The sequence below is a fragment of the Schistosoma mansoni genome, chromosome 1 (genome assembly GCF_000237925.1).
Source record: "Schistosoma mansoni strain Puerto Rico chromosome 1, complete genome".
Classification (NCBI taxonomy): domain Eukaryota; kingdom Metazoa; phylum Platyhelminthes; class Trematoda; order Strigeidida; family Schistosomatidae; genus Schistosoma; species Schistosoma mansoni.
In genome coordinates this window covers 48,654,675-48,669,751 of record NC_031495.1, presented here as the reverse complement: position 1 = coordinate 48,669,751, position 15,077 = coordinate 48,654,675, and the positions used below count along the sequence as shown (strand labels likewise).

At 35.8% G+C, this 15,077-nt stretch overlaps 1 protein-coding gene across 1 annotated transcript; it reads right to left on the bottom strand.

Moving 5' to 3' along the window:
* Window positions 1-3,730: 3,730 nt before the first annotated feature.
* Smp_147950 (putative bromodomain-containing protein 3, brd3) lies at window positions 3,731-14,419 on the bottom strand (the record flags this gene model as incomplete). The annotated part of the gene is made up of 8 exons (XM_018794667.1): window positions 3,731-4,328; window positions 5,326-5,853; window positions 10,505-10,548; window positions 10,589-10,700; window positions 10,732-11,188; window positions 11,225-11,842; window positions 11,877-12,083; window positions 14,417-14,419. The coding sequence occupies 8 exons, from the start codon at window positions 14,417-14,419 to the stop codon at window positions 4,219-4,221; spliced, it is 2,079 nt and encodes a 692-aa protein (XP_018649056.1). The 3' UTR covers window positions 3,731-4,218.
* Between the last annotated feature and the right edge of the window lie 658 nt (window positions 14,420-15,077).

Genomic DNA, 15,077 nt, shown 5'->3' with positions numbered 1-15,077 from the left:
ATATGTGGATAAGTTCATCCGTAAATTTATTCTTGAGAAAAATCCCCACTGATATACAGACATCTATGATCTGTATGTATTTACATCTTTGAATTACTCTTATGTTAGTTAAACACCACATCAACCATAATTTCTGTTTGAGATTCTTATCATGTTATGCTTAGTGAAAATAACAAGGTTCTAAACGCAGTGACAATAAAAATTGACTTCTTTCAAACACTTATATTTGTTTTGTCATATTATTTTTGAGAATCCATCATTCTGATCCACATAAATCAACTCTGATGAAGGAGTGTTTCCTTAAACAAATGTCTATTGGTATCGTAATTGGTTGGGGTTATACAGCTTTTTGATATAAAATACCTCAGACGATTAGGACTCAATATATCAATCTAATTGACATAAGTCACTAGGCTGCGTTTACGTGGGCAATTGTTGAGATCATAACGCGATTTTGAAAATAGCTACATCATATCAGTAGTGACCGTGCTAGGCTTTATTGTTTGTACAATATTGATATTATTAATGTCATTCTCAATCATTTATTCATTCAAGTTTATTACTTGTTTTTTTTTATCACGAGTGAACAAAGAATTGTTTGGTGCTAAGATATTAAAGACACAATCGGAAGTACGGCCAAAGCTAATGCTAACATTACGATAAGAGAACGTCAACTAACTCAATACTTCACTTTACTTGAGACACCATTATGCTGATAGTACATCTCTATCATACTTGCCAGTGGATTTCATGTTTACTTGCAGATCGTTTTGTTACCTAAACTGTTAATTCTGAAGAACTGCGATTAGTGTTCGGAGACTACATTATATGTAGTCAGCAATCTGAATAATACAATCACATCAACGGTGAAACAAAATTGAATAATATAATTAAATCCACTGAAACAAGAAAAATAAAACCAAGCTCCTTTTATTTAGTTAGATAAAAAGAAATTCCAAAATTGTCCACCATAGTTTAATTCCTATATTTACCAACATGGTTGATAACTTTTCCAGTCCGTACATTTCATAATAAAATCCCTTCACAATGCACAATAAAATGTTAGTATATCAAATGACCAGAAGAAATTAATTCATAATGAAGACAAAAATGAAAAATCTAACTGGTTATGTACATTTACATAGAGATAAAGTCACGTCCATTTAATCAAGAAACTTGAAAAGGTGAATAAACGCTAGTTATTAGAAGAAAAGTTTCTGTTAATTTATAATTAACTATAGGAAAAGCAATTATTTTAAGTTTCGAAAAATGAGGTATCATGGGAAAATACATTCTTGTAGGTGATACAGCATTGATTCAGAAGTGACGCATGGCAAAACAAGCATCAATGCAAGATATATCAACTGAATTCTCAAATTCCGTCAGTAATTCATGAGCATTTATACGTTCTGGTGCACCGATCATAGCCTAATTACAAGTATGAAAAATAGTTTTTATTTATTCATATTTGAAAGATAAAACAATGTATTATATTATAATTTGAGTAACGTTTTCATGATATACAATATGGGAAACGAAATAGTATCTAAAAAACAGGCGTCAACTGTGTTCTCACAGTAACAAATAAAAGAAAGTTCTATCAAGGTTCATAGTACCTTACTGAGAAAAAGACTAAAACATCAAATGATGTAAAAGAATATTCATGGAGAGACGATTTCTTTTGTTAAATAATTTAAGCTTAATCTTGAAAACTATACAACATTCGTAGACATAAGGCATACCCAAAGTTGCATTGACGAAATTATTGATTTTTAATTACACAAAACAGTGCGAATGTATTAGATATTCAACCCTATGTGAAATATGTAGTTAGATAAATTATCAGAGTAACCATTGTGAATTTCGCATGTACTGTCCAAGCGGCTACGAATGAATACATAAGCCTTTCGAATACTCATAAGTGAACATTATACAGAAAACACTCAATTTTCAGAATCCGTTATGAAAACCACGGAATTAAATGGACATAAAGTGGAAAATTACTAACCATCTATCTGACTAATTTTTCTCAATAAATAATATCCTAATAAGGAGTTTAGTTTCAATTCCAAAAAAATAACACCCGAAATTATTTTTGTACTCTTAGAATATCCTAATCTACAAACCAATACTCTATATTGATAGAAGTTCATCTTGTGGTCATTTGATTCAAAAATTGATGCTTAAGTCGACATTTGTAAACTAGAATCGATCCACAAATGAAATGTTTCAAAACCAGCTTAATACATGATTACGATTAAGCACGGACTTTCTGATGGACAGCCTACATATTGAATGAGATAAACAACGTACAATAGGTCACTATTTCCTAAATTAACAATGAACCCCATGATTCGTATAGAACCAGCCAAACCACTTGGACAAGCGAAATTAATGGGCGTTTGCAAGTTAAATCTAAGTGGAGGACTGGATAGAATTTTTCATCTCCAACATGAGTATATTGTTTGACAAATGGTAGATAATTCTGGGTTAAAAACTGGCTATTATTAAGACAGACCCCCTATGATCCACTCAATACAAATAAGGTTCCCAGAAATTACGCCAAAATACCAGATGTTAATTTGAGTAGTAAATTCAATCGTATCACTTCTTATAACGTAAATCGGGTTCAGAAGCTCGCTCATACATTACCATCAAAATAATACCTAGTTTTATTAATGTGCGGTTTACTTCCGTATATAAACGATGGTCATTTTTTCCTTTCCCATAATAAAGTATGTTCTGTAATTGGAATAAACAAAACTCATCTGTGTTGCGATCGGTGGTTCTACAACTATTCGCTTCAAATTAATATTGTATACAGCGTGAACTATGATTAGACAATATACGAACAGCTGTTAAAACACGACCCAAGTAGTGTCTCCCAAACTACCTCACACTAACCTTACGCTTTGCAATATCATCACGCTTTCGAGCTTCAACAAGAAGGCGTTTCTCTTCTTCAATACGGCGCAATTCTTGTTCTTTCCTCCTCTCAGCTTCCAAAGCAAGTTCTTCTTCCTGACGTCGTCTGTCAGCCTCTTCGCGTTCACGAATGGCCTTCTCTTCAGCCGCGCGAGAACTCCACTGAGATTGCCTGCGAGCTTCGCGCATTATTTGAAGAGCCGCTGCTTGTTTCTCTTTTTCCTCGTTTTTACCAGGCTGAGAGTTAGGTAGCAAAATGTCGTTTGCTTCAATAGGATCGGGTAAAACATTAACCATTCTAGCAGCGACAACTGTTGAAGAAACCTCAGAAAGTGATGTAGCTGTACAGCTACTTGTAAGAAGGGGTTTACCTGACGTACCATCTTCAGAAGATGGCTTTTTAGAAAACCCTGAAATGGCCCACACAGGTTGGGGTAGCTGATGAGGGGAGTTCGGTTCAGATTCCGTATCTGAAGATTCATTTTGCTCAGCCTTTGGTTCAATAGATTCCGCATAGATGATATCATTATTATAATTACCACTTGCAACAGAATCAAGTGCAGAAAATGTCGATGGTTGATTGATTGATGTCTTATTTGTTACATCATCCGAGTTCAGGGATAAAAAAACAGTCGATTTCGAACAATTTTGCAGGCCAGTTGAAGATACCTGGTCATGCGACTGTTTGTGGTCTGAAGCTGCTTCTGAAATTATAGCAAGAACACCAGGAAGGCAGGCCTTAAGATATAATTAATATAACCTACACTACCACCCAATGTGCTAACATCAAGAAGACTCTCACTTTAGTAGCAGATAATTTATCAAATGAAAATTACATGCTAAGTACTGTACAAAAATGCATTCAATGATCTTTTTATACACAGGACCACAAACAATTAAAAGGGAATTAGGTACAAATTTCTCACGAAAACAACGCCATGTGTTGGAGACATAGTGGTGTATAAGAAGAAACCAAGAATTGATGTACAAAGAATAGGAAAGCCACTGAGGCAAAAAAAATCAAGTACTGAAGTATTTGGTGCTTGATTAGAATCTTACGACTTCAGCTCGTAAAAAAGTGAAATTCTTGACTTGATGTTAGCACAGTGGCTGGCAGTAAAAAGGTGTAAGTTTTAAAAAAAGAATGATATACGTTAAGTAAATAAGGATTTAAAGAAATTACAAAATGAAACCATACTGTAGTAAAGTTGCTTAGAAAAAGAAAGAATACTGGATGACAATAAAGAATGCAGCATTCAATTACTGGGAATAAGTTGCAAATGTAGCAATTCATCAGGACTCACTATAAGATTTAGAATCTGAAGAATCAGATTCACTTGAGTCTGAAGTACTCTCGGAATCACTTGAACTGGATGATGATGCGCTCAAACGATTAGTACCATCTGAAAAACAATGAAGTTATATGCATTATCTGAGAAAATCGTGTGTTATTGAAAAATACCTAACCAGTAAACTTTTACTAGCACCGAAACGATAACACAATGAAATATATAACCAACAATTTAAATATTTGGTTGATGTATAGAAAAATAGAAGAGATGAGCACTATGCTATGTTATATCGAAATAACCGAGTACAAATTAGTGAGATTGATATACAAGGAGTTTGAAAAAAAACTAAACAACTGCCTCGTTTACAACATAGGAAGCAGAAGTAGATTTGAAGACTGGTTGAAAATCAACCTCTAAGTCATTGCCGGATTTTTCTGTATCAAAAGCATGGTCATCATTCCTAAACAACGTTGTAACAAGTCACTAAAATGATCACTTCAAGCGTAAGCAAGATATCAATATATATTCATAAATCATATCGAGGGTCTATGTACGATATTATGCAAATCCGTGCTTAACGGCTCCGAAGTTTGAGAAGATACTAAATACTGAAAACATTACAATGCCGAAAATACTAATTTATTAGAATGAATCTGACAGCAAAATAAAGAGTATAATATATCCTCAATGAAAGTAAATGTTTGAACGTAAAAAGTACTGGTTAAACTATTTAACCAACGTTTCTACGGTGAACCTGTAGACACTGTATACTACAATATATAGCGGTTATCACGCGTGTCTGAAGTGAATTCTTTAAACCTTATATCATTGTAGGAACAATTGTGAGTACATTTTTAAACACCAAGCGAATAGTTCCATTGGATACAAGGAATATAAAATCACCTAGATATTACCGCATTGACGATTAATGAGAAATTACTCACAAACACCAACAAGTCGAAACTGTAATAAGCTCGAGTCCAAATTTAATTTAAATGACCCACACAGAATGATAATAGTAACAGAGAAAGATTGGAAAACTAGGAGATTGATTTAAAAAGCTGGAAATCATAAGAACCAATGGTAGTTGTGGTGATACTGGACTTACGTGACTTTTTCGGATTATGTGCATTATGATATCCAGGAGCACCTTGAGGAAGTCCTCCAATCTCTCTCAATCGATTTTCCAGCTCTTCTGTTTTCTCTTTCATGCACTCTTCACGAGTCTTGCCTGGTGGGACGCCACTTAAACCCTTCTTCACATATTTCCGGCTCCCGGATTTTGTCTTTTGCAGAACAGATTTTACATACTTCTCTAATTCACGCAAAGTTGTATGTTGCAGCGTTTCAAAATCAATTTCGATTTCATCCGGATTACAATCACGGTGCGACGGTTCACGTTGCTGGATGATTTGGACAACTCTACCTAATTTTTCACCAGGAAGCTTATTAATATCTAGACTTAATTGGCGTTTTTCATCGTAAGTCATCGGACGAACATTGTTTTCGGACATCTCCTCATCTGTAGCATATCCGGGAACAGGTATAGGTTGGGAATGTGTGGAACTCATGTTTACTGTGCTACTACTAACTGGAGCACATGGTGCATTTAGAACGGGTGCTGCAGCAGATAGTCCTGTTTAAATAAAACGATGGAAATTCAAACTGTCTTGAAATGTATAATATACTAGTGAATACAAGAACTTCAATATACATAGCAACACAGAAAATGTGGTAGTTGTATCAATAACAGTTATTTTCTAGTTGATATTTAATTACTTTGATAGACAGTGATTACAGTTGAGATTATGAGCATTCCTACATTCTAATGATTTATTAAACAGGTGGATTGAGACGAAGTGTAGTCACAGGTTTTGAATTAACCCAAAGAAAGAAATAATTTTGACGACTTAACTAGTGTTTCATTAGACGACCGGAGCTTATACACATTTCTAAATGATTAAATTGCTGCATGGGTAAGACATACATCTGGCGACCAAGGAGCAGATATACAGTGCAGCAGTCTGCTCTGCTTCAACATATAATTGGGAAGTGTTAATTTTGAGATCAGACGACATCAGAAAGTTACCGGCGCAAGATCATAGATGACCTCAAAGGAATGTTTGTGTTATTTTGGGACTACAGAATGAATAATACCAAGATTAGAAACACAGTACTAAGCTATTCCGTTGATGAGGCTGCCAACCGTCAGAACATCCATCAAGTATGACAAACCACCCCTAACCTTTAACACTTGGTGTTGGCTGGTGCGATATTAGATTGGAAGAAAACCATGTGTGCCCAAACTAAAACGAGGGATCAATTCAAATTACCAGGGTACAGTCCGTGTGATTACTGTGACTAATGGTTAAAAACTTTGGATGACATGATTCAGAATCGTTCGTGGTATCGAAAGTGAATTTACTCATTGTATTTCCTTGTATCCTGAGTTTTGAACTTAATTTTATTCCTTTTATTCCGCGAATTAATTCCTTACTTGTTAAGTCATTATCTCTGCCTAACCCATTTTACTATCACATATACTACTAGAAATTCTATTATATTAGTATTAACCTGATAATTTTATATCGCTGTGCTGGTGTGATGAAGCAACATGGACCGGTGCACAGTCGTCCTATTTTCTGAATGAAATGAACATCTACTAGATGAGAAAGAAGCTGAACAAAAGATTTTATAGTTTATGCTGAACATCGTTTATAGCACTAAATACCTAAATCTAACACCAAAATTTTACATCTATCAGTCAGCTAATTTTACAATCACACAGTAATATTGGAAAGACTATAATCTTATTTTATCTCCCCTCACGGTTCATGAAGAATATCACACCATTACTGAGAGTTCAATCAGTAATCAAAATGATTTTAGTGGGCGAACTCTAGATAAACATTTTGCCAGTGACGAGGTAATGATCCAGTTTTCTAAATTGAAATTCAACTCTCAGAAATTGCACAGCATAAATTAGACTAGGTGTGAGCTAAAGGATCGTTGTGAGCCTGAAGAAATGAAAATTGAATGTTCTCAACTTTTCTCATAGAGTTGTTGTTTGTTATATCTTCAGCAAGCCACTGAAAATTATCTTACTAAATCATTTAACTAGAAGTAATGTGCACATGATTAAACAAAATTCACTAGTGATGAGTACCTTGTTTGTCCACTAATTTTTGATAGAACGTCAAGTGACGTGATATGGCGTTTTATTTAGTAAGTAGCAAGTACGTCCTTGTATTTAACAATTCAGTAGTCGAGATTGAGATAATTGATATTATAACCTTCCAGATGGTAAAAGCCTAACTTGAAAAGTAAAATAAACTTCTAATAAAAAAAAATAAGTTTAGAAAGTGATATTGAAGTTTGTTTGTTTCCCTTTGGGTCATAAAGGCGATTTATTAAGTCCCTTACATTTCTTTTATCAATTAAAGAATAAAGCGATATTTCTTACTATGAAAGTCCCCCTTGATAATCGTAAACTTTATTGTTGTTTATTTGTTGGGGATGATAGATCCCCAGAAACTACTTAGCGAACGTCTCATTTTTATATTATTTTGGAAATTGTATTTCTCACTTGGAAAGACCTTAAATGTCATTGATTCGTTTTCTCTTATAGGACGCTATTTTGTGACGTTTCCCAAGGACATTATGTACTGTACATATACGCATGAGTTGTGTACTTGCTCGTTCTTGTTTCCGACTGCTTGTGGAATATACATTTTTCTAGGCTGAATCTGGTCTTTTTCTTTCAGTTAGCAGGCTGGGGTGCAGTGAAATAGCTTAAGCTTGTCCTGTTATTGTGTTGCTCACTTCGTTCCGTTTCGCCGGTTTTAAGTAATATCGTAATCTCTCCAAAAGCGGCATTTCTAGGTTACAGGTAATGAAATTTCAAGGATTTGTACTATTTGTTTACCCACTGACGCTGCTAGAATACTTAACCATTAGAACAGATAGTAAATCTTGAGTTTCTGTTTGTAATAAAAATCTGACTTCCGTTAGTTAAGAGTACTATTATATATTATTGGTGTATGAAGATAATACGATATTAAAATCAGTTAAAAACCGAGAGGTTAATATAGTTGAATTCCTTTTGGATTTTCGATAAAAGGATAATGAATACACAAGATGACTGCGTTTTACTGAAAATTACACAGGATTCTTTTCAGTTATTTCTACTTCTTTATTACAGTGACAAATTTCAAGTAATATCAAAATCTGAACTATATGTAAGAGCATTAACTAATGATTTCGATCCCTGTAACAAAGTCAACTTCATAATTAAAAACAATCTAAAATATGTCGTTAGTGATACCTAATGCGATGAGAAATGATGAGTTGTTCCACTTATGGTAAACAACATGTCATGAATACTTTAGTCCAAGACAACGGTCCATCCTTGAATAATTATGACGAACACGTCGACAACACACTTATCTTGGAAGTCTGATCAGTCCTAATGGGTTGGTGTCTGACGAAATCTCAGCACGGATTCAAAAAGCTCGTTTGACTTTTTCCAACTTACGTCACTTATGGCGAGGACGACGTATTAGTCTACCAATTAAGGGATGAGTATACTGTGCAGCAGTTCGCTCTGTTCTACTTTACGGCTGTGAAACATGGCCATTAAGAGTAGAAGATACTCGTAAGTTACTAGTATTTGACCACAGATACCTCAGAAATATTGCTCGCATCTGCTGGGATCACCGGGTAAGTAATAGTGAGGTTAGACACAGGGTATTAGGGAATGATGGTAAATCAGTTGATGAGGTCATGAATCTTCATCGACTGAGATGGTTGGGTCGCGTGTTACTTATGTCTGAACACCGATTACCACGACGCGCCATGCTGACTAGTGTAGGGGGTGGTCGGAAGAAAGTTAGGGGCGGCCAAACCAAAACATGGCATCAGTGCTTGAAGTCACTAACTTCAAGTCTGAGCCATGTTGGCAGATACAGACTACCTGGTTGGGGTCCGCGTGACTATCGTAACCAATGGTTGGAGACTCTAGGTGACATGGCTCAGAATCGATCACAATGGCGTAGGTGTGTACACTATTTATGTTCCCTCAAACCCTAAAATTGCTTCATAACGTTCTTCCTTCCTATACTATATCCTTATATACAACCTATCTTTTATATATTACCACCACTAAATTAACTACTTCTATGAATTTGTTGTTGACCTTGTTGTGCTAACGAGGTATGGCAACTTGGACCGATGCATAAATGTGCCTGGTCCTACGTTGTAGCTGACTGACTGACTAGGGTTGGACAAACCAATACATGGCATCAGTCCATGAAAATACTGACTGTTTTACTGAAGAATGTAGGTAGGTGAAGAATAATTATGGTCAGCGTGATTATCGTAACCAGTGGTTAGAGACTTTGAATAAAACGGATTAGAATTTTTTGCGACGGCGCAGGTGCATTCACACTTTGTTTACTCTTAAACCCTAAGTCTCTAGATTACCGTATAAATTTTTTTTATCTTACCAATCCAAACATTTTTTCTCGGATCACATCTTTTGAGCCTAATCTTCTTTTGTTAATACCAATACTGTTACTACCTCTACTACTGTGGTATTTGGCTTAACAATCCCTGTGCCGATGGGGTGTAGCAGCTTAATAAATTGATGCACACATATCCCAGATCCGACGTTGCACACGACTGACTGAGTGGAAGCTGAATAACAGTGCTATTTAACTCACTCCCAGTTCGAAAAAAATTTAGGACAATTAGAAACTACAACTTTTCGATTGATGTTGTCAGAGAACTCCTCTATACTTACTGTAAAAAACGATTTACTATAATATTCTGTCTCAAAACAAAACATGATATAAAAACCAGACTGGTCGCAGTGAATAATTGTATGTAGTGATGAGAAAATAAGGCAGTTTATAGTTAGTTTAACAATTAGGACCACTAACAGCTTTATAAAACAATATTTGGAATGCAAATGTGAGTTACATAGTAATGTAATTAACTCATTCGCCAGGTATTTGTGTATGAGCCATACTCTAAGTTTGAGGGTTAATTATACAACCCGGTTGCCCAAACTGAAGCAAATGGAGTGGGATTCGAGCATGGGGAACAGTAGCCGAAAGTTAGACGTCTCAACTACTAAGGGGTCGCTCTAAAATATCCTATTACCTAAGCTGATAGTAAGCAAGATTCGAAAATAAAGTGACCACGACCACATAAAGGCAAAAGATACAAGAGCGAACTTATGAAACTAAAAGGCTAACAAGTTTACGATAAAAAAAGATGTGACTGACCTGATTGTCTATACTTAGTTTTCGACTGAGATTGTCTGCCTCTCCTGAAAACAGAATAAAAGTTAGTCGAATATAAAGACCTACTTAGTGATATTTACATCTTCTATATCATTCATAGTAGGACGTGGAACAGTCGGAAGGCCAGTTTGAGTAGGGGGTAATGAATTAATATGGGGTGTGTTATGGCCAATAGGTGCTGGGAAAATAGATAGTAAAAACAGACCTACCTTTTCTGACAGCCATACTTAAGGATGATAAGATAGAATTTAAGTTAGCTGTGCTTTTCTGCAAATCCTCGCTAAAACGCTGAAACTGATTAGTTAACTTCTGATGCTCTTTGATAGCGTTTTGAATTAGCTGATACATATTCTGATCAACAGGACGACCATCAGGGGAGGCAGCAGGATCTGACTCATCATCTGGAACTTTGGCGAAATTTTCATCAAAAATAGCTTGAAGTTGTTTTCCTACTCTAGCAACTTCGCTATCTTCACCATTATACTTATAACAATTATTAAACATCAGTCGAACATCGTCTGCGAAATCGTATTTGGTATGGTACTGACCACTTTCTAATTTTGTTTTTATGGTGCTGAGATCCATTGCTTTTTTGACAACATCGTAGTAATCATGAAGCCCGAGGGCCACGACATCCACTGGTTTTAAGAAAAAATGATTGAGATCCTAGAAATAATAGCTCAAAATGCTACAAACGCATACCCGATATCTCTGAGAGGAAATATCCTTCAGAATATTACTGCAAGCTTTCAATGCTTCGGAAAGTCGTAAACGTTTGCCAACATTGCGTTCTTCATATTCACGCTTAGGTTTTTTGATTTGACGACGATCGCGGGATAGATCATCATATGATTGGGGAGTCGACGGTAATTCGTCTATTGTAGAATCACTTTTCTTTTTGCTAGCCTTTTTGGTAGATGTAGAAGTTACTGATGGTCTGAAAGGTAATGTAGTCTGATCGACAGAAACAGCTGAGCCATTTAACCCTTCAGTATGGTTGGTTGAAGCAGCTGTATGGATTGGTTCGATAGGAGGATGGACCTGCAAAGGAGCACCAATAGGACGGATAGACTTTGGGGTTTTTTGTGGACAAATTTCGGTCTCAGGAGTCGGCATAAATTTAAGGCGTTCTCTAGCGATCTGCTCAAGTTTCATTGCCATTGCAACCACATCATCACCTGGCTTGTTGAATATATAACAATTTCGGAACATAGTGAAAAGATCATCGAGACATTCGGAAGAGGAGTGATAGAATTTTAGATTTAACCGCTGTTTTATCGTCCCAAGGTCCATAGGGTGTTTTATTATCTTGGGATAATCCTAGGAATTATGCTTATCAGCGAAACAGACTTACTGGAAGGTTCAGCCGCTGGTGATCGACTGGTTTTGTAAACGGCCATACAATTTTTTCTTTAAATAGTCGTCCAACCACTTCTTTTTTAATATACTCCAGCTGGTTGGTAGTAATTTTTGAAGAATGAGACTTAGCAGCATGAGGTTCTGATTTAATGGAATTAGAAGAATCGAGATTCGCTTCAGAGCTCATTGCATTGGCGAGAATCTAAAAAAATATAGATAGGGTATGTACTACTCAGAAGGAAAAATGTACTATTTTTAGGTACTACTCTGTACTTCTCTAGAGTAGTCGATAACCAGTCCTTTAACTTGCTGACCTTCATTTTCATAATGAAAAATTTACAAATACTGTTGATATATATATATTTTTTAAAAACAAGTTCATTATGATCACGAGGTCATGTAGACCATTCAGATACATTTTATGGTTACTTAGTGTTACGATAAGTTTCATACAATAAACCTTAATAATCAACGCATTTTTCTACGGGATTACCAAACACCAACCCAGATTTCGTAATACGAATGTGACATCTAGTACTTCATAAGCTGTATTTTTATTACAACTGCCATTATCAAATTATTGAAGTACTTCATGTAAAGAACGCAAACAGTAGTCTTAGAAGTTCAAAATCACCTATACGGCTTCCGCACTTTTAATTTGGTCGCTCGTCATAAATAGAAATTACATATAAGTATGTTTGTCTAAAACATTTAACTCAATAATATCCCGTTTCCTAGCTAGAGCTCGTGAAAAGCGAACCCGAGAAAACCAAGCGTTCAAGATCTGAGTATCAACGCATAGACCGAATATTCACTCTTCAGTAGGTCATGAAACAGATATACTTTTTGACTTCCATGACGGTGTTCGACTTTGTTGATCATAAGGTTCTGTGGTAGTGTCTCCCATTGAAAGGCGTACTAAAGAAGTACATTAACCTTGTACAGGATTTTACTCGGACGCTAGTGATAGAGTAAGAGCTTATGGTGAGCTTTCATAGAAATTAGTTCGAGTGTTGTTCGTCAAGATTGCCGGCTCTCCTTATTTTCATATAAATTTGTCAAAGATATGCTTTTAGAGGTAAGATTTTCACCGTTTGTCTTCCTGGGGGTCGACTTACCGAGAGTTCCACTTGTTGACTTAGAATGCACAGATGATATAGTTCTGATTGGCGAATACGCTGACAAAAATGTAGTCATCTGATCATCCTAAGCAACAATTCAAGCATGTTTGGGATGTGATCTCCCTCTAAATGTAAAACGTTACGTTTGTTATGACCTGCGTCATTGCCCGAATTAATGATAGGAAGTGAAGTAGTCTCATCATTACTAATAGTCTGATATCTAATAAAATTTCAGCACAGGTTCAGAAGGCTCGATTGTTTTTTGTCAACTGGCGTCACTTTTGGCTTAAGACATCCGTCTTCCAACTAAAGAACACATTCACTGAGCAACAGTTTGCTCCATTCTACTTCACGGATGTGAAACGTGGCCATTAAGAACAGGGGATACTCATAGGTTATCAGTATTCGATCATAGTTGTCTTCGAAGTATTGCTTGTGTATTTTGGGACTACGAAGTAAGCAATGACTGGGTTAGGAATGAGGTGCTAGGTAAAGATGGGAAATCGATTGATGAAATAGTAAATTTTCATCAACTGTGGTGGTTGAGATATGTGTTATGTATACCTAACCACCACCTACCTCGACGGGCAATGTTTTATGGTGTAGGAGTAGGGTAGAACAAAGCTAGAGGCACCATAACCAAACCATGGCACCAACCCATGAAGACATTGAAAATTGGACTAAGTCATGATAATAGGTGTAGACCACCTCACTGGGGTCCGAATGATTATCGTAATCGATAATTAGAGACTAAACAACATGGCTCCAAATCCTTCACGGTGGAGCAGATGCATTCATTCTTCGTCTTGATATTTAGCCGGACTAAATATATAAACACCAGTGATTGTTATTTATGAAAATAATCAAGTAAGAACTTAGGGTCAGCAGATACCCGTTTTCATTACCTCGAAAAAAATAGGATTTTGAGTTGACTAGCTTGTAAATATTTTGATTAAACTATGTGAAATAACCGATCTTTAGTTTGATTACTAGTATTGCTCGGTATTTAAATACAGGTTGAAGTAGTCAACCTTGGGTCATACTTTTTTGTGTGAAGTCTAGTGATGTAATATAAGTGCTGAAATAGAAGCAGGCGCAATAGGAATGACAAATGCAATCATACAACTACATCAAAAGTATTTAAACAACTCACTATTGGAACAAGATCAAAACTCAGTGCTCTGTAATTATTATAATGGAATTACTTAGACATCCATTTTGGTCATAGTGGTATTGCTAAGAACTCAAGAATGATATGTATCTAACTTAGACTCTAAATAGTTAGTAAACCGTAAGTCGGATAAAAAATGACCGCAATGGTCTCAAAGATATATCTGCCTGAGACTTCTGGTGGAGTTTCAGAGAAGCATGGACTGCAGTCAGTGGAAGTAAAATCGCAATGTACTGAACCTACCATTAGATTTAAGAGGCATACAGGAGAACGTGAACATTTAGTGAACTAAGAAGTAGTGGTCTAGATGTAAAAAAAACATCTAGATACCGAAATTAGCCTTTATAACTTTTCTTTTGTGTGTCGCGTCAATTTCATGCAAGCGAATTGCTGTACAGATATCGAACTAAAGAGACTTAAACCAATCGCGACCGAGGTAAATAAGATTATCATTCTGACAAGTATCCAGCAGGTTACATATTGTATAACTGTTTTTCGCATCGATACTGGACAAGATCAAAATTGCAAGTCCAATAAATAAAATAAGAGTTGGTTTTTAAAGAATGGTACATAGCCATGTTCATTTTATAATACCCCAATTATCATTATCTTATAAGACAATCCTAGGCATATCAATGGGCGGTTGCCTACTATACTTAAGTTTAGCAATCAAATCACGACCTCGAACACTACAATAAGTGATAATTCCGAACCAGTGGTCAAAAGGCAAAGCGCTTAAACCATTGGAGATACAGCACAATGGTTTCATAATCTGGGTTGCGTTAGAATGTATATTGACCACCATTCAATAGAGCTGGAAAAAAAACTTACGCACTATTAATACTCTTCCCAATGGTGATGCTATCAAAACATAACTTCAGTCAAGTGACAGTCTTAGTTCATT